General features: G+C 38.2%; 1 protein-coding gene across 2 annotated transcripts in view; it reads left to right on the top strand.

The window, feature by feature from the left end:
- camsap2 (calmodulin regulated spectrin associated protein family member 2) overlaps positions 1-19,508 on the top strand; it is a 39,406-nt gene extending 19,898 nt beyond the window's left edge. The window contains exons 5-18 of one of the 2 annotated variants that reach the window (XM_011473958.3): positions 1,116-1,148; positions 2,227-2,368; positions 2,915-3,054; positions 9,539-9,629; positions 9,748-9,838; positions 9,922-9,953; positions 10,046-10,115; positions 10,274-12,398; positions 13,057-13,193; positions 13,504-13,727; positions 14,139-14,211; positions 15,753-15,868; positions 16,141-16,259; positions 16,339-19,508. In XM_011473958.3, coding sequence (XP_011472260.1) covers positions 1,116-1,148; positions 2,227-2,368; positions 2,915-3,054; positions 9,539-9,629; positions 9,748-9,838; positions 9,922-9,953; positions 10,046-10,115; positions 10,274-12,398; positions 13,057-13,193; positions 13,504-13,727; positions 14,139-14,211; positions 15,753-15,868; positions 16,141-16,259; positions 16,339-16,644 — 3,699 coding nt within the window. In that variant the 3' untranslated portion in view covers positions 16,645-19,508. The remainder of the gene's footprint in view (positions 1-1,115; positions 1,149-2,226; positions 2,369-2,914; positions 3,055-9,538; positions 9,630-9,747; positions 9,839-9,921; positions 9,954-10,045; positions 10,116-10,273; positions 12,399-13,056; positions 13,194-13,503; positions 13,728-14,138; positions 14,212-15,752; positions 15,869-16,140; positions 16,260-16,338) is intronic. The other variant, XM_011473959.3, reaches the window with a different exon arrangement.
- Positions 19,509-19,576: the final 68 nt, after the last annotated feature.

The raw sequence follows: 19,576 nt of genomic DNA, 5'->3' as shown, positions 1-19,576 counted from the left end.
GGGGTTTGTGTAAATGTAAACACTTTGGTGTTTTCTCTGCTGTGAAGAGATAAAAGTTGAGTTTTACCCATGTCCCTTTCAGGGGCTTGATTGCTTTTTAAATTGTAAACTTGTTTATTCTGAATCATCAGTTCAAATATATTCAGTCTTCACTTCTTCATGTTATATTTAAATTAAAAAGCAAAGCTGCTGTTGTCATTAGTAGTATACTGTATCATTTTGCCAATAAACCTGTGGTATTCGTGTAGATATTCATATTTCTTAAAATGTTGAAATAGTCATCTCAAAATAAATGGGTAGGAGTAACTTGTATGTGACTTTTTATTGAACCAAAAGATATTACTTGTACCAGAAGTTATTATTTGGTTACTTACAGAATGTGCTCTGATTTAAAGGTTATTCAGTTTATTAGAAACCTTACAGAACTTTTCAGTTTTTCTAGAACAATTCAGAACAACCATTTGAAGAACCATAAAACTTTGCTACGTTCTGATTTGAAAAAACTCCAAGGAAAATAGTGTTCTGATGGATGCTCGGTTCATTACAATTAACTTGAGGACTACACATAAGTAAAAAATAGACCAAAACTTTTCTAAATATTCTCTAGGTTATCAGAGCGGAAAATGTATTTGGCAGAATTAATTTTGTTATTATATTTTTTTGTGGACTAAAGAGATTTATGTAATCATAGTATCAAAAAATTTTCTAAAGAGAAATGTGTTTTCTATGAGTGTACTTTTTTTTTTATAGACAGCTCAAATATTTTTCAGGACATTCAGGATGTATTTTAAGGGCACTTCTTGTTTTTTACTACACGATATCAGAGCTTTTGAAACTGTATAAAGTGTCACTGCAGCTGTAATTCAGTCTGCCCACATGCATCTTCATTGTGTTAAAGTGCAGTCAGGACTTCTCATTTCCACTAAAATCTCTATTTTACATAAAAACACAATACTAAGGTTATTGCAGATGAGTGGGATTTTCATTCGCACCGAATTCAATTGTTCCCTTTGGGATCACAGTAGTTGTGTCTTTCATTGTAATACTAATCGCATCACTAACTAATCTCACTAACAGGTATTCCTTTGTTCTCTTCTTCCTTCGCTGTTCTGCAGTCTCCAACTAAGTGGTACATGAAGCTTGTGCCTGTAAGTGAACTAATCAATCCTTGTATTTGTGTGCCCATAGTGACCGTCTCATCACTTTCTTTCCTCTATTTCCTCTCATTATCACATGTGCATCCCAAAGCTGTGACATCACAGGTTTTTATTTCTGTTTCGATCGAGTTAACACCATCTTTTCTATCCATGTGCTTTTTTTTATGTACAGCAAATCATTGACATGGATCATTTGATTTTCCATCTACGTCATCACAGATGTGCATGAACAGTTGGTGAGCAGAAAGCTGTGTTCAGTACCAAACTCCTTAACTGATAAACAGGCCTGCTGGCTTAAGCTGATAAAGAATATACATGGAAATTGTTTCATATTTAAAGAAATTGAGTAGAATTATCAAGATCATGCTAGTAAATAAAAGAAAGAACATTTCTAATTCAATTCTCTTGTAATTATTTCTTTGAATGTCTCAAGACATACATTTAAACCCAGAACTCTGAAAATAATTAGATTAATGATCAATACATTTAATTATCTTGATTTTTTTTTTATGGTATTATGGCTCTTTTTTGTCAGTCCTGTAGCAAAGACATCTGGTATAAATACTGCATGAAACTTTATCATCAAAAACGATTTCTTATGTTCGCTAATGTGGGTTTCCCATGTGGTTATATGGAACTGGGAAATCGCAAAGCATTCCCAGGAAAATGACCAAGAAAGAAAAAACATTTCAGATATTAAATGTCTGAGAGAAGCTGATTCAAATGGTTTTAGCCCACCCTAACTGAGCATTTTTGTCTGACAATGTTAAGAAAATAACTGTTTTGTCTTTTTGTTATAGTTAGAACAGTTTATTAGAATAAAAATACAGCACACAGAAAAAGATACCATAAAATGCATCTTTAACCAACTTCAATGTTTTTTTTATGTTGCTCTTCAAAGTAACCAGGTTCCAGATCACTTATTACTTTCACAGATGACTAAACCTTAATGAAACCAAAATATGCTCTCAGTTTTCCCCTTTTTTAATCATAAAAGAGCAGATACTGCAGATGTTGGAAAGATAATGCACCATCATAAAAAGTTTTTTATTTTATTTTATTCCAATAGGCTCGCTATAGGAAAGAGCAGGCCTCTACCCAGAATTCTCTATGGATTCCACCAGTGGACAACCTATTGAAAGACACCACAGATGGTTCAGCTCTGGCTGCTCTGATCCACTTTTACTGCCCTCAAGTCCTACCACTACAAGGTGAGGAAACAAATATCAGACAGTTGTGTTGGTCGACGGGAAGCTGAGAGAGCATCAGGTGACTTTAGGACAAGTTATGTCATCAGACCTGGGAAATGGCTGCCACCTAAATAACTAAAACTCACATTTATATTGAAGTTTAAATTATAAATGCCTTTCCTGTTTTCAGTTTTTTTTGTTTTTTTCAAGGAAGCAGTTACAAGGCCTTCTACTTCTGGAGGTTCATTCGGAAAAATCTTCCGATTGATTGCATTATAGTATCCCAATAACACACAAACACACTGTATGTACTTAACTTAAAAAAGTCATTAGAACACAAGTTTTTACAGTCAACTTTGACATTGGTTGACCTAAAGCACCACCTTGGACTGATCATTTTATAATCTCAGAATTTCTAAGACTTTTGCACTTTAAATCAGGTTTTCAAAAAGAAAACAGAGTTTGTTCTGAAGAAGTCATTATCAAACTGAAAGCTTAAATGAGTGTTGGACCTTTTATTCCATTGGATCGTCCCAACACCTAATAGCTCTGTGTCCGTTCCTTCAGACATCTGCCTGAAGGAGAACATGTCTCTGGCTGATCGACTGTACAATCTTCAGCTCATACAAGACTTCTGCAAAGACAACCTGAACAGCTGCTGCCACTTCAGCTTGGAGGACATGCTCTACGCCTCCTCCACTATCAAGGTACACTATTACCTGGTTCCATTATTAAAAAAAACGCCAAGAATCTTAAAACCCGAATACATTGATCATGGATTAATTGTGCTTCCTAAATATTTAGTTTGAAATATTGGAGACTAACAGTTATGTAAAACTCTTTTTTTAGTGTTTAGAGAATACTTGATCTGACTTAAAGTGGGATTTGTTTAAATGTGTTCTTGAATTGTACATTCCTGATGAAAACCATTTTTATTTTTGTCTTAAACTTTTGGGAGAGTTCCCAACAATTCAAATTGTCCCTAGTAACCAAAAGCGTAGTTATTTCTTCATTTAATGTCATCATGTCTGTTTTATCATGTCTTTTATTTTTCCTTAAATCTGTTTTCCCTATTTGTTTTTTACATACTTTTCTTGGCCAGTTTGTCTCTACCTTCTTTTGTGGTTCTTGCTGCTTTGTCCTTGAAAGACTCCTGTTTGCTGCATTAAGCTGACTCTGTCCCAGATTTTTATTCTTTGGCAATGAAAACATATCTTGGTCACTTGAGCATTTTAATTTTCTCGCCTTTGTCTGGAAACCCGCTTTTTCAAATGTTCAGATATTCTTGCTCACATCAAAATATAGCCCTCAAAAAGAAGATGAAAAGCATTTCTTGGACATTACTCAACCACAGTAAATAACTCTGTGGATGCGTTTCCATTACTTCTAAAAGGTTTTTCATCAAAACCGCATGATGGCTGTTAGAGTCACACAATGAATGAGCAAATAGTTTGAGTTTGATTTTATTTAAGTGTCATGCACTAATGTGCCCAGCCTGCATGGGCTTATATGACACTGGAAGACGAAATACAGAAAAATGGCCATCACAGAAATACAGTAACCCACACAATCACAGTCTAACAGAAAACAAAGTGTCCATTCCCATGCCTTTGCCACAAAAATTGGCAAACAAGAAAATTTCATTTTCAAAAAGCCAACATAAAATTTTATCTTTATAGAACCAAATCAGGACTTTTCTATTACCTCATACAAAAAAAGTCTGTGTTTTTCATACAAAGAACAATTAAACAAAAAATGAAATTCATCCTCCACCAATGCAGGTCACAGACCTCACAAAGTCTTTCCTCCTCAGGAACGTCTTCAAAGCGCCCTACTTCCACCTGTGCCTCAAATACCTCAACGTTTTCAAAGCATTAACCCTTGTGCTATCTTAGATGACCCCACCTTTACATTGACGTGTTCTTCCTACCATGACAAAGGTGGATAAAGGTGGAAAGATTTCATGTAATCCATGGACACCAGTGAAGATCACAAATCATTGAAGAAAAAAGCTTTAGCACACTGTCTAGTGCGTCTAGATCAGAGTTTTTCAACCAGTGTGCCGCGGCACACTAGTGTGCCGTGGGAGATGGTCAAGTGTGCCGTGGAAAATTGCCCTCATTCACTGATCTCAAAACAATTAACATCTCCAGGAAATCAGCTCTTTGTTCATCCAAACAGTTCCTGATAAAACACTGAGTAGTTAGGAATATAAAAGATCATAAAATACTTTTTCTTTGTGTTTATTTGATTCTATTAAAGACATTTTGATAAGAATGATGGTAACGCGATTTAGCTGCAGCAATAACTGTTTTCTGAAAAGTCCCGCAGCTTTTACTGTCTCCACGACTCCACCAATCATTCTTGAAGGCTTAATCACATGTCATCAGTCTGACCAATCAGAAGTGTTTGAAGTCTTCACTTCCTTGTTCCAATTTAGCTTATAACTCTCTCAGTTCCAACAAAAACACCAGCTAAAGCTCGTCTTTAGCGGTGAAGCTTTCCACAGAATCCGGTATCAGACCGTGGAACAAGTAAGCATAACCATGAAGCTCAGAGACGCTAGTCTTTCTGCCCTTTTTTCCCAGTTGTCGCACTACATCTCCCATGATGCATTGGCTTGAAAGGGACAGCGCCTCAGCGTACAATGAGTTGTCATTGTTACACGTCTTGAAAACACAACGAACATACAGTTTGTATGTAACTTAACTTTTATCACATCTTTTAGAAAAAACATCTGCAACTTCCTGCTTTTTCTGCCACAATTATCACAAAAATGCACGTCAGATTGCCGGATGGGGGGGGGCTGTAGATCAATACAGACTGAGTTTCTGCTTTTTTTTTTTTGGGGATGCTGGTGTGCCGCGGGATTTTGTCAAGGTTAAAGTGTGCCGTGGCTCAAAAAAGGTTGAAAAACACTGATCTAGATGACCCAACTCCCAATGTTAAAGTGCCTAGGATAGCACAAGGGTTAAAAAGGACAAACACAATGCAAATACTTTTCTTTGTCTGGTTTGGTGTCCTTCCCTGCTTCATCCTGTCCATCACTTGTTTTAGCTGAGTGCTGCAGTTTGGTCTGGATGGATGAGCCTGACTTTACCTTAAATGTCATCTCAACATGTCTTCATGTGCGTAACAGTGACAGCACAGGGATAATAGAAGTCAGAGGAAGGATAAAACTCGTGCTAAATGATCCAAACAAGTCTAAAGCATTCAACTTCCTGCTTCATTCAGCATTCAGTGTAGTTGTTGTTACAGATGTTGCAAAGAATAAATGTTGTTCAACCCAGAATTCTCCTAAAAAGGTTTTAGAAAAACATGAGCCAACATCAGCACCACCAATTGATGATCTACGGCAAACATTTTTTCATGAAATATGACCTCTTTTTTGACGGATTTTCTCTTGCCCAGCTTATTCGACGTCAGGCTCCGTGCTCTCCAGAGCCCACACGCGCACTAAATGCCGAAAAGCAAATAAAGTTGTGTGAAGCTGCCAGCAGCAGTATTCTGCTGACGCCAGTGTCTGAAGGGATAAAACTGTCCCAGCAGGGCAGAGTTATTGCCTGAGAGAAGTGGTGCAGCCTAAACTGCATACTGAACCCGTTGGATTCAGTCACCTTGACCCAGATTCATGGCGGGCAGACCTGCAGTGCTCAGGCTCGTCACTCTAATGGAGGCCCCATTATACAGAGCAGGGGAGGAGTTGGAGATGAAGAGGCAGGTTGGACTTAAAACCGTGTGAAACCACTAAAATTCACATCTTGAATGTATTTAGTCCAAGCAGTTTCTGGGCTAGTTCTTCTGTCAGGTGTGATTGGGCTTGGACCAAAACAAAACTGACAGACATTTCTAACATAAAAGACAGATATTGATCCACACAAATCAAAGTAATTTCATGCATGGAACCTGTTATAATTAAAAAAAATGAATAAACAGCTTCATTAACAGGGAACTAACAGCTGATAAGCATTCAGATTAGGGCTGAGCATCACTGTAATCTAAAATAATTTGATTCAGAAAAGCAGGATTCAATCCCACTTTAAAATTAAACAATTCAATTAAACTTTTATTCTCTATCATTTTTATTTGTTTTTTTATAAAACAAGTGTTCACAGAGTTAATCATTTAAAATAAGCAATGGTTTAATTTTAACTACTAAAATATGTATTTCTAACATCCTAAAAAATAACAGAAAAGCTTTTTGTTTGCCTGCAAATAATTGTGAAGATTGCTCTAAGATAAGAATGGATTAATAGATCTGATGAATGGATTTTACATTTTAGATGTGAAGATCAATTCAATTGATTTTTTTTCACCCAGTCCTAATTGAAATTATTGAAGAGTTGCCTGTTTTTCCACAACTAAATGCAATTGGTAAGAACAGGACAAAAAGGAAACAAGACACACAAGCTTTTTCGTGTGTAACTTTTGTTGGTGGCACTTGGATCAAGAGTTAAAGTTTCTGTCTATGTTTTAGGTTTTTAAAAGACTTGAAATGCAGGTAAATGAGACTTCAAGGCCTCATATTGAGTCGGGATTTTTGCTTCTCAATTAAATAGAATATTATTCCATATGTGAATAGAAATAGTCAAAAAAGGGAGCATTTTGCCTATTTGGTGAAATGTGGCTCACTCCACGTTGTGTTAATTAAGAGACAAAACATTAACCTTTTGGAACCCCTCCCCCACATAACACATTTGGTACTTAAAGCCTTTCTGTCCTAATGGACATACGCTTGTAAATCAGGTTAACGTCTACCTATGTAATGCCTTTCCATCTAGTTAATTTACAGCACATCATCTGTCAATTTAAGAGGGAGAAAAAAAATGTTTACCATATTGTCTGTTCAAACTCTACAAATATCATGCATAGATGCTCCAACATGGTCAGGCTGATTGAGTGGTCTTTGCAGATTGAGGTGGAGCTCTCTTGCTGGCTGCTAAATTTGCTGTAGATCCTTTAATCAACCTTCTGGCCCAGTAATCGTTGACCCTAATGCCCTTTGAATGCTCAGTGTGTGGTCTAGCCTTTTTTTCTTCCAGATAGGATTAGGGTCCTTATGAATGACCTGTGTGATGCTTTTCTTTTTTTTTTTTAATTAAAGCAACGCATTTGGCTGGATGCACGTGCAGCATGGGGGCTTCTGCAGACGGGATTATCCCCGACTGCTGCTTCAAATCTGAGCCCTGTTCTTCTAATCACCAGTCAGACTCCTCTAGCCATTACAAGTCCCTCATTTGACATCAGAAACAGGCAAACCTGAAAATGCTGCAGACCTGGATTCCTTAAGGATGCAGCTCTGGCAGAAATGTGATGCTTTCTCATGGGTGAAAAAACAATAACAGTAAACAAGTAGACTGTGCTGTAAGTATAAATTTTGACCTCCATGGCCTTATTGCTTTCTTCAAATATTGAGGATTTCTTCACATCCTGAGCTCATCTAAAGGTAACTAGAAGGTTGATTTTTGGTTGCTTGAGACTTAAATTTGTAAAGAGATAGGATGTTTTCACCGTAAAAGTAAAAAGTGTGTGTAAAGTAAATATTTGACTTGCTCTTTACTTTAACTCCTCGATAACGATCTGTTCTTTTCTTTGCACACCCTCACAAAAAGAAAGGCAGCTGTATACACTAGCATGTCGGCAAAAAAAGGGCCTCCAAAAAAATAAACCGTTGCCGTGAAAACAGCGGTGATACTGGTGCTAATTGCCTCCCAGTGATACTTCTCGTGTTCCAGTTTGAAGAGTTAAAGGGTGAATGTTATGCGCATGAGTGCTAGGTGGTGCAGAAATGTTGCCGATGATGCAAATCAAGTGTCCCTGTTGCAGATCATGCACCACTGGCTTTGTGTGGCGCTGTAAATGGAGGGCAGGTAGAGGGTGTGTTTCCTCAAGGTCATTCCTGCTTTGCTGCATTCATTTTTCTCTAAAGCTGTGTTGAGAGGAAAACAGCTGCCCATCACCAAAAAAAAAAATCCTATCATACTTTGAATTTTAAATGCAATAAGAAGGAATGCATTTGTTTAAACTAAATTATTTATTTGGTGTTTCTAGATAAAACATCATTTGCATAGTTATCCTGAGGATTTTATAAATTGCTGTCTAGTTTTACTAAATTAAGAGCTACATAAAAAATTTTGGATATTTAGAATTATTGTTTGTACCATTTTTTTTAAAGTGTGAATGTTGAGCTGATTTAGGTTTCAACACTTGAACCCAGTGGTGTCAAAAGGAATGTGTATTTCAGTTTGGCGGTTAGCCTGCAGATTCAATATTAGAAGAGCTGTCCTGTGTTATATAAATGAGATTTCTGTTTATATTGGGTGATAGTGTGTCATAGTGAGTTTATCCATGTAAGCAAAAGATTATGTTCAGAAGTACAACAAAAAAGTATTTGCATCTTTTGTCAATTCTTTGTAATTCTGCTGTTCTTAGTACGGAAGTAAGTACATTTTTATTTATATAGCACTTTGCAAAGTGCTTCACAATGTTTAAACAATATAAAATCAGCGGTGAGACCCAAATAAACACACACAGGCATAAGGATGGGTACCGAGCCCCGGGCAACATTCATCAAGACCGCAGTATCGTTAAGAGCTGACCTCAACAGTTCTGCTACCGGTACTGGAGAAGTCGCATTTTTTTGTGTCCCACAAGATATAAACTAGAGCTGTGACGGTGTGGGATTTTTGATCACCGCGATGATGAAGCAGCAGGAGTCGCTGTGTCGGGACTCTTGCTACCCCCCCACACACACACGCACACACACACACACAAAATCCTCCAGCAGGCTCAATTGGTTCAAAAATGGCATATTTGGCATTTGTTAACATGTTTTGCTTTTACTCTTGTTTTGGTTCTATATCCTGAAAACAGACTTCACATGAAAACAAATTATGGCTTTTTTTATTACTCATATGTGCTTGTTTACAATTGTTCTGGTTTTGATAGTGGGTTTTTTTAGCCTCAATACCATCACAAGCTGAGTAGGCAAAAGAGAAGGAGTGTTTTCTCTGTACATTTAACTATGATGGGAAATGTCAACAGTGACACCTGCTAGCGGTAAAGAGTCAATACACCTTTTGAAAAACCTTTTCTAAAGGTTTTTCAAAACCTGTATGCGTCTGAAGCCCATGTTGACCTGGGAAACATAACAATTTAGTTAAAAAAATTCAACTCTTTTGTTCTTTCCAGAGCAACTACCTTGTGTTCCTGGCCGAGCTTTTTTGGTGGTTTGAGGTCGTCACGCCATCTTTTGTGAAGCCAAGAATCATGGACATTGAAGGCAAATGTTAAATTCTTATCAAACAAACCCATTAATATTTAATGTATGATGATGCAGAAGACTATACGTTGTAAGTTAAAGCTTACTTTATTTATTTATTTGTGTTGTGTCACTTCAGAGCCCTCATCTTTGATCAAAAATTTGCCAGCGGTTTCTAAAGCAACTAAAAGAAGTTTTATGGAGAGGCCTCCAAGTCCTGAAAGACCCAGGTACAGTCAGTTCAGTAGTCGAATATATTATTTTGCATGTGTATAACACCAAACTGATACACGTGTCATTTTGTATTTTTCAGCTTACCCCTCAGACCACAAACGGGAAACTCAGGTATTCTTCTCTCTGTAATTAAATTGTAGTTTCAGGTCAAAATACAAGAGTAAAGATCTTGTCTTTTTGCTTTGTTTGGCTGTCTCATACAGGAGAAATTAAGAGGTCAACCTCAATGTCTTTTGTCGATGGTAATCTTGGCACCTGGCCCAAGGAGAAAAGGCAAGTCATGCTGTTTAGATGCAATATACAGCCCTTAAATAATTATAGTTAGTGTTTAAGCAAATTCTGTTACTGTTAAATTATGTTTTTGATCAACTTTTTGCAGTAGTTTTTAACAATAGCAAAACATTTTTAATAAAAATGTCTTGTCTGTGAAGGTCTGGGCCGTATGGCGTGTCTTTTGACATCCCTTTTGACAGAGAGGACTCTGCTTCCGCTCCTCTTTCCTCACGTGGCATGGTCCGGTCCATCAGCACTGATGATGGTTCGAGTTTTAAAGTTCACCATATGCCCCGAGGAATGAAGCGCAACCTGTCCTTTCAGCCAGTTAATGGTCAGAGTGTTGGCATTGATGAGGAGGGCTGCCCAGACAGCCTAGCAGGCATACAGCCTATCAGGCGAGAATACCCCAACAGACATGGTAGAGAATTGGAAAAAGCTCCTTCTGTGGAAGAAGCCCTCCAGATCATCCACAGCCCCAGTAGGCCACCTGTAGAAGGTGTCAGTAATGGATTTTTTCTGCACAGTCAGAGCCAGGGAGCCGCTGTTGGTGGCTTGGACCCAGTATCAGAATTGGACTCCAAAGACCCTTTGAGCCCTACAGAAACCACAGAGGTGGACACTGGCATCCATATTAGAACAGAGGACATGCTGGATGAAGATTCCTCTCTGAAAGATTGCTCTGTGAACATGGAGCTAGATGTGGAGACACCAAGCCCCAGTCCAAGCAGTCAGAGCAAATCTCCCTCAGCAGTAAAGTTGACCAGCTTTGCTGAGCAGAAGATGAGGAAGCTCAGTCCGTCAGCCCAGGATTCAGGCAGAGGCAGCAGCAGCTCCATGAAAACTACACCAGAAGGCTCCGAGTTTGGCCTTCCATTATCTGTCTCCTGGGCTCCAACCCCTGAGCACAGCCCTATCCATCAACAAGCAGCAACGCCCGCTGCTACACACCCATCCCCTACACCAGTCCAGCTTCCCCCCAACGATCCAGCTCAAGTCATGGCTACAGAGATGGTACATCTGAGGATGAGGCTGGAGGAGAAACGGAAAGCCATTGAAGCGCAGAAGAAGAAAGTAGAAGCTGCTTTTACAAGACATAGGCAAAAAATGGGTCACTCTGCGTTCCTGAATGTAGTGAAGAGGAAAGGTGATGGGGCTGAAGGAGTAAAAACTGAGGGAGAAGGAAAGTCAGCGAGCACAAGTCCCACCTTTAAATTTGGAAGGAACATGGCAGACAGCCCTGATGGAGCTGAACAAAACAGCAAAGCCTCTTGTTGGCAGAAATCACCAGGTGCAGGTGAAGAACAAAGCCATTCTCATGTAACTGAAGTGGATCTCTCCGAGTACACACGATCAATTGAGAAGCTCAATCATTCTTTAGCCTTCCTCCAGGCTGAAATGCAGCGGCTAGCACACCAACAGGAAGTCATCATGGCCATGAGAGAGCAGCAGCATCAACAAGCGTGGGTCATCCCTCCTTCATATGCCAACCCCTCACCACAGAAACACACTCGAGCCGTCATCAGGTCCTCCGGACCCTCTTCTCCTGCCGACTCACCTCGTTCCACTCATTGCTCTCCAACTAACATCAAGCGCAAATCTGCGTCGTTCCACTCACGTAATCCTCGTGCCGCTCGACCAAGTGAGCTCAAGTTGACCCCTTACAACCGAGTTCTAACAGCCCCACAATCTGTCGATAGCATCCCAAGGCTGCGCAGATTTTCTCCCTGCCAGCCATTAGTAAGCGCATTCATTTACATGGGAGAGAAGCCGGCAGCTGCCAGTCCAGAGACAGTCGCCCCTCATGAGGATCATAGCAAAGAGACAGACTCAGGCTTGTCTCCAGAGAAGGAAATGCCACATGTTTTTGCTGCCAGTTCCCCACCTAGTTCCCCCAACATGCAGAGAAAAGGAGAACAAACTGAGGTGGATGGAGATGAGCAAACCCAGGAGGGAGAGAATCCCAACCTATCCAGCATCCCTGACATTAAAAAAGATGGCCTAAATGACAGAGTTCAGAACTCATTTCTAGAACCCAAACCTACTGTGGAGTTCCCAGAGGTTCTGGCCCTCCCAGTGGTAGAGACCTTTACGGTGACACCCACAGAGATCCCTTCTCAGCCACAACCTTCTAGCCCAGCCAAAAGCGGTTTAATTGAAGTCGCACTCGCGGTCACGGAGCTCCCAGAGGTTCTGACAATGGAGGATGCTTTGGAGGCGGAGCAAGACAGTTTCGAGAGTGTAGATGAAGAGCAGAAGATGTGTCATGGTTTCTTCTTCAAGGTAACTCAAGATGAGATACTCAAAATAAAAGTGGCTTCACTAAAAGTTTTTTTTATTTTTTTTACAGAGATATTTAGTGAGTCAGAAAGCATGGAGTCCTTAAGTTGTTGTTTGAGATTGTTGTCAGCCGCTGTCTAGGCTTTAATGTAGGTCAGAAAACTGGGGCTTCTGTGAATTATTCAGACACAGCTGGTGAAACGAGGGTTGAAGCTGATGGCTGAGAAAATGAATTTACACATGAATCAAAAATCCATAGAATAAGCTAGCCTGTAGAGAAAGAGGAACCTCCGTTTAAATGATTCATTTTAATCGAATTCTGGTTTAAGTTTTTTTCTACCAAAAAGTCTGACCTCTGCTAAAAAATGTTTTATAAATTATTTACATAAATTACTTTTGTAAATATTAAAGAAGGTGAGATATTTTAGTAGTCTACTGTAAAAAAGGTAATTTTTTTAGAAGGACATTTCATAAAAACTAAAGAAAAATATCTTGCTCAGTCTTTTAATGTCTCTTAAATAGTTTTACTTCCACAAATATGATATTACATGCAAAAAATGTACGCTCTTAAAGTGTTACAGAAATATTGATACAAAAAATGGTTTTATAAAAGTCTCTATGCACTCAATATTCCCTCAAATTGATGTATTTTTTTCCTTAGGAGGATGGAAAGGCAGAGGAGAACATGGCACAGAAAAGAGCTGCACTGCTGGAGAAAAGGATGAGAAGAGAAAAAGAGAACCAGCAGAGGAAGATGCAGCTGGAGGCAGAGTTGGAGCAGAAAAAGGAGGAAGCTCGGTATGAACATTTGTCTATCATTTCTTTTTAGAAGAAGCTTTAAAGATTTTGAATTTTAAATATTCTGAAAGTTGTTGACTTACTTTCCGAAAAACCCAATATATGTCAGATTTATAAACCATAACCTACATATATGTTCAATCACCCTAAATAAAATAAAAATGATAAATCCTTCCACTTCTAGATAATGGAAAAAGGAAATTCTAAAATTGTTTGAGTTTTCTCTTATTGCAACAACTTCCCAGAAAACACGAAGTGACTGGGCATAAGTTTGTTTTTACGCACTCTCTCCATCCCTTAACTTGATCAGACTGAAAGCAGAAGAGGAGCGTGTCAGAAAGGAGGAAGACAAAGCCAGGAAGGAGTTCATCAAGCAGGAATACCTTCGGCGGAAGCAGCTGAAGCTGATGGAGGACATGGACTCCATCATCAAACCTCGAGCAGGTGGTGGAACCAAGCAGAGGCGAAGCCGACCCAAGTCCATGCATCGTGACAGCATTGATTCCCCTAAAACGCCTAGGCGAGCAGCCACAGGTAACCATGGAGACGACTCCTAGAAATTCATTCTATCAAGCATAATTGTGTCCTGCTGCTCTGCTCTGCCTCCTAAGAACTTCATTAATGTTCAAATAAAACTGTTCAGCTAAACTAAAAAAATAAATAAAAAAACATTAGTGCCATTATGAAATGACAGCGGTAATATCAGCCATTTAACTTAAAATTAAAAATGTTAATCAACCTTTTGAATTTAGAATAAAAACCGCTTCATATAGCAACTATCTGGATGTCTGACGTATATTCCCACCATTTTGCTTTGGAAAAACGAGTGCAAAAATCAAGTTTCCTAAGGTTTTTTTTTTTTGGTCAGGGGGGTTGCAGTTAAATAATTATCCAGGATACATTTTACTGTCCAGTGTTTGAAGTCATAACAAATTCTCTGTTCAGTCTCCAGTTTGTCTCTAGCGTCCCTCACTCTGGGCGACAGCGATAGTGCTCAGTCCGACAAGAGAGCATCAAGGTGGGAAACCTTTCAGATATTTCTGACATTCCGCCTCATTTATTATCTGATATTTTCATCTGTACCACTTTGATAACGTTTGCGTGTTTTTTTGAAAGTTTGTGTATTTTATTTACAATGTGTTTTATTTTTAACTATGAAAATGAGACACTGGCCGAATCCTAATTCTTCCTCTACCCCTACGGCGTCTCCCTACTCCTTTAATTGTAGGAGTATTCGGAGGGGTGGAGTTGAGCAAAATATATATATTTTTTTAAGAACTAACCCTCGAGTAGGGTCAAGCCGTAGGGTTAGGGGAAGAATTCAGATTGGGCTTTTGTGTTTAAAATGATTAAGGATTTTTTTAGTGTAACAGATCGTGGAACCTTGTTTGTGTAGTTAATAATGCACATGTAATATAAAGAACGTTCAGCAGCTCTTATACCAATAAGCCGTAAAAAACAATAATAATTCTTTGCATCATAAAAACTGCTAAGAAGCTTTGCTTTGCCAGGATGACTCAATTCTAATGTATTTTCCATTTTTATTGCTTTCTTCACCTGTTTAACATCAGAAGCTCTAGTTTAGCCTCTAGCAGTCTCTTCTACTTTTTGAGCTCTCCTAAACTGAGAAGGATGAGGTTAGTTTGGTGGCACTTCACGCTCTCCTGATCCAGATCCTGCACTGCACTTTTAGGGGTTGAGTTAACACTCCAGGCATGGGCAACACATCCTCTTTACCTATTCCAACAGCCTCATAACAGCTTTCAATGAACTGATCTGAAGCTTTGCTTTCTGCACTTTGCAACCACAAACACTCGTTTCGTTTGGTAATCACGTTTTTCCCTGTAAACTTGCTGATAGATCTCATTAGAGAGCATTTTCCAGACAGCATTTTCAAAACTCTTTATAAACCCGCAGCAAAGAAAAAAAACAAGCTTCTTTAAGGATTTGTTTCAGGGCCGTATTTTAGACGTGTCTTTAGCAAGTGTAGCTGTTAAGTTGAAAGAGTTTAAGCATGTGGGCTGTGAAACGCTCTGTAATGAGATTGTCCCTGAAGTTTGGCCAAAAACAGTCAAATAACTTTTACACATGAATTTCAACTCAATTTTTTTTTTTTTTTATCTTTTTTAATCCTCACTTGATAAAAATTTTAGATGAAACCATTGAACTCCTCAAGTTAACATCCAGAAAATCCTATTTCCATCCTCTTATTCACTGAACTTTGAAGCTTCTTTTGGCTTTAGTTGCACTTACTGACCTTTTTTTAAGTTTTAATGCACATTTAAGTTTAGTAACTTGAGTGAGTTTAAATTATTCATAAAAAAATACATTTTTCTGTATAGAAAGGAAAATAGAGATGTACTGCATGGGATAAAATGTTTTTTCAACCCAAAACTCACCCAGCTTTGCTTCAAAGCATTTCATTCATTATTATTTCAATGTGAAATAAATTCTCTGCCTTGACTAACTAGCACCTCTGCCCTTTCTGCGGTGTGCTTTGCTAAACTTAGATCGACTCAAACACAGAACATGTGAGCATAAAGTGTGTTTGTGCTTCAGGCCTGAATCTGCAGACGACTTCCTGTCCCAAAGTCGCTCCAGCAGCAGGAATGGAGAAAGAGACTGGGAAAATGCCTCTACCACCTCATCTGTTACATCCAATACGGAATATACGGGTGGGTGCAGCCTTTCTTAAGCTTTCAGTCGCTGAGTTTCAGATACATTTTGCATTTTGCCATTCTACCTTGCAATTATTTGTTTTGGCACATGTGACCACATTGAAAACTGTGGGACATGGTGGCTCACATTCCTTTGGCAAAAAAATTGGATTACACTTAAATCTTCATACATGATTTATCAGAAGAGTAAAAATAGAGAGGCGGGTCCTTTTCTGTGGTTGCTACGGCAGCAGTTTTATTACGATGTTCTGTATTCTGCTTTTTTTCAGGACCAAAGTTGTACAAGGAGCCGAGTGCCAAATCTAACAAGCACATTATCCAGAATGCTCTGGCTCACTGCTGCCTCGCAGGCAAGGTCAATGAAGGGCAAAAGAACAAGATCCTTGAGGTAAGTATGAAGGAAGTCCTTCAAAATTATCAAATTATAAGTCACTTTAGGGTCTAATCTTTTTTTTTTTTGCTAACAGGAAATGGACAAATCCGAGGCCAACAACTTCTTGGTTTTGTTCCGAGATGCAGGTTGCCAGTTCCGTGCTCTCTACACGTACTGCCCCGAAACAGAAGAGATGACCAAACTGACGGGCATCGGGCCCAAGGGCATCACGCGCAAGATGATAGACGGGCTCTACAAGTACAACTCAGACAAGAAGCAGTTCAGTCAAATACCAGCCAAGACCATGTCAGCCAGTGTGGATGCCGTGACCATCCACAACCACCTGTGGCAAACCAAGAGACCAGTCACCCCGAAAAAAGTAGTGCCTGCACCCTCCTAGTCGACCTTGATCCAACAACCATGACCATCTCCTCAAAAATCTTTTTCAATTTGCACCTCATTGTACATATCCATAAAGATTCAGACACCTGCAAGCTAGATGTGCGAAAATGTGTCTTTTCTGTGCTAGTTTTTTTTTTCTTCATATCCTGATTCTCCGCCTGTAATCTCCGAATCACAAGACTTTTAAGGAAATCATGAGCATTTGGAATGTATGACACTATTTATTGAAGGATGATAGAATTATGTGATCATTGAAGCTTTTAGAGATTGTCATAAAAAGCAGTAATTGAAGATATTATGGTTTTATTCTCTTGATTTTCTTCTTGTTTATTGTGCCAAAAAGCAAGATAGACCATATGAATGCAGGGATACTTTATTCAGTACACAAATATTTTGAATTTGTGTTTTCTTGTTGATGGATATTTTGTTTAGTGTTTAAGGGCCATGCAGTGATTGTAAAGCACACACTTTTGTGTATTTGAAATGATGTTTTTTTTTGTCTTTATGTCTATGGGAATACATCACCATATTTAATCAAGAACATTTTTTTTAAAAATGGGGTCTTAAAAGTGTTGTTCCTCAAAGTTCCTGCCCCGTGCTCATAGTCTGCCTCCCTGTACCAATGTGTTGCCCTCCACATTGAGCAATTACTTCTTGCAGTGAAGCTTTTTTTGTGCATTCATTAAATAATAGCGGGGTCACTTTAAAACTGGAAATGGCGTATACTCGTATTGCGCTTTTCTACCTTCCTCGAAGACCCAAAGCTCTATACATCAAGGTCCCATTTACCTATTCACACACTGATGGCGGCTGCTTTTAGGCTAAATAGCTGCACATTAGTGGTGCATCCCAGTTCATTTCTCTTTCTTTTTTTTGTAGTTCAAGTACACAACAAAAACTATCTAAAAATAATAAAATCATTTTTTAATAAATCTGTTCAGTAGCAAGCAAATTCATTAGATTCCATTTGATTTAAGTTTATTTACTGATTATCTCTCATTATTTTTAAAGCACCATTATAATAAGTAACAGGATAAAACATGCAAACCAAAAATACTCAGTTTGACTTAGATAGTACTGCATTCAAATTGTACTGCAGGAATACTACAAATTTGCAAATCAACATTGTTTTTTTAATTATTTTCTTATTTCTCATGTATAACAAAAATGTGTCAAATATACAACAACCAACTGTCCCTGATTTCGATTACCTTAATGTTGAACTATTTTTCAACTTTAAACAATTTTATATTTTTTGCATATACGTAAGCTGTAATTAACTCTTTTTAGTCTATTGTGGCGAAGATTTTTCAGAAGTATAAAAAGTACCGGTATTATTGGCTGTAGTTTTAATACTGTTTTAGGGAAAAAGACCAAATATAAGACCAGAAATTTTATGGAATATTACATTTAAGCATCAATGAGGGCAAACCTATAGATAAGGTTGCACATTTGCACATGTTAAGGTATTCAATGAGCACAAGAGGAATGGCTTTAAGGCTCTGATCAACAAAAACTGTTCTTGATTATTTGTGGTACAGTAACTTTTATTGAGGAATGTTAAAAATCTAAAGGGCCAAAAAAATAAAATAACAAGAATTGCATACAGCTAGTGTTAGTCACACAGTACATGTGTGTTCTGCTTAACAGTCAAGTGATTTCAGCTTTTTAAGACCCTTCTTTAGAAAGTGGTTTCTGTTTGAAGACCGCAGGACGTTCCTACTGATCACTGCTTCAAGACCTGTGAGTCTGAGAGTCTAAAAATGTAATACTGTAATACAAACAGGTTTGTTGTTTGCTTTAAAAAAAAAAGGATTTTTCTGAATCTTTTGGAAGTTGTGGATGTTAAAATTAAGTCTTTTTTAGGCAAAAAAAATATATAATGAGAGCATTTGAAAAACGGTAAAGGTGTTTTGTTGGGAACTTTGAGCTCTGCTAAAATCAAAGATGAACCCAAGTTTGTTTATACGCTAATAAAACAAATGTTAACTTCTTTTTTATACTTTGAAAAAAAATCCCACTGATCACTTCAATATAATGCAAGACAATGTACAATCATAAAATCATGCTCCGATGTGCGGCGTATATCTTCAATCCAAAGAATAGTGACCTAGAGAACGTGTAACTTAGTATTTTTGTTACCTTTATTTGCACATTTACTCAAACAGATTTAAATTCAGGCTTCTAATATATAACCTAAAAGCCACTTCCAAAAGTTTCAGACAGTCATGCGTTGACTTCCTTTCTTTGTATAAACAGGTGGAGAGTTAATCATGATTAGAGCTGCCCGGTTCTTTCGACGTGTCACGTTTGAAACCTGCTTCATATCTGCATCCTCTCTGTTATCATGGCACTTGATTGTATCATAAGGCATCAAGTAAGGCATAAATATCAAACATAGAACTTTACTTTCATTTGTAAAATGGAAAGACAAAAACAAATGTGCAGTGATTTTCTTCATATGTTTTTCTATAAATGATCAAAGTCATGATGTAAGGCAGAAAAGGGCGTGTTGATCCCTGTGCCTGCATACGGGTAGATGCTGGTCTTCAGGTTTTATTGTCGTTGGAGCAAATTATCACGACATGCAATTTTCAAAGTGTGCAGTCTCATTGCATGATGTTTTCAGTAATACGTTAGAGGTGGGGGGAGTTTGTGACCATCAAAAGGTTTTGGAAAAGTTATTTAGGACAAGGGAGGTTTGTTGGTCGTCTTTTGGCTGTTTAAGGTCAATGCAAAGGATCATGTAAAGAACATTCATGTGAGCTACTTTATGACTCCTGTTTTGAACATGTACTCTCCATTGTATGTTCTTTTCTTTTGTTAGTTCTTGCATTTATTAAAATCAAGCATGGTCTCAACTTTTAAAGCTGTTTATTTTTAAACCTCATCCTAATGGAGATTTTTTTTTAAGAAGATCAGGGGGCTGC

The sequence above is a fragment of the Oryzias latipes genome, chromosome 4 (assembly GCF_002234675.1).
Source record: "Oryzias latipes chromosome 4, ASM223467v1".
Classification (NCBI taxonomy): domain Eukaryota; kingdom Metazoa; phylum Chordata; class Actinopteri; order Beloniformes; family Adrianichthyidae; genus Oryzias; species Oryzias latipes.
Note: the sequence above shows the minus strand (reverse complement) of the source record. Positions and strands in the feature narration are given on the sequence as shown.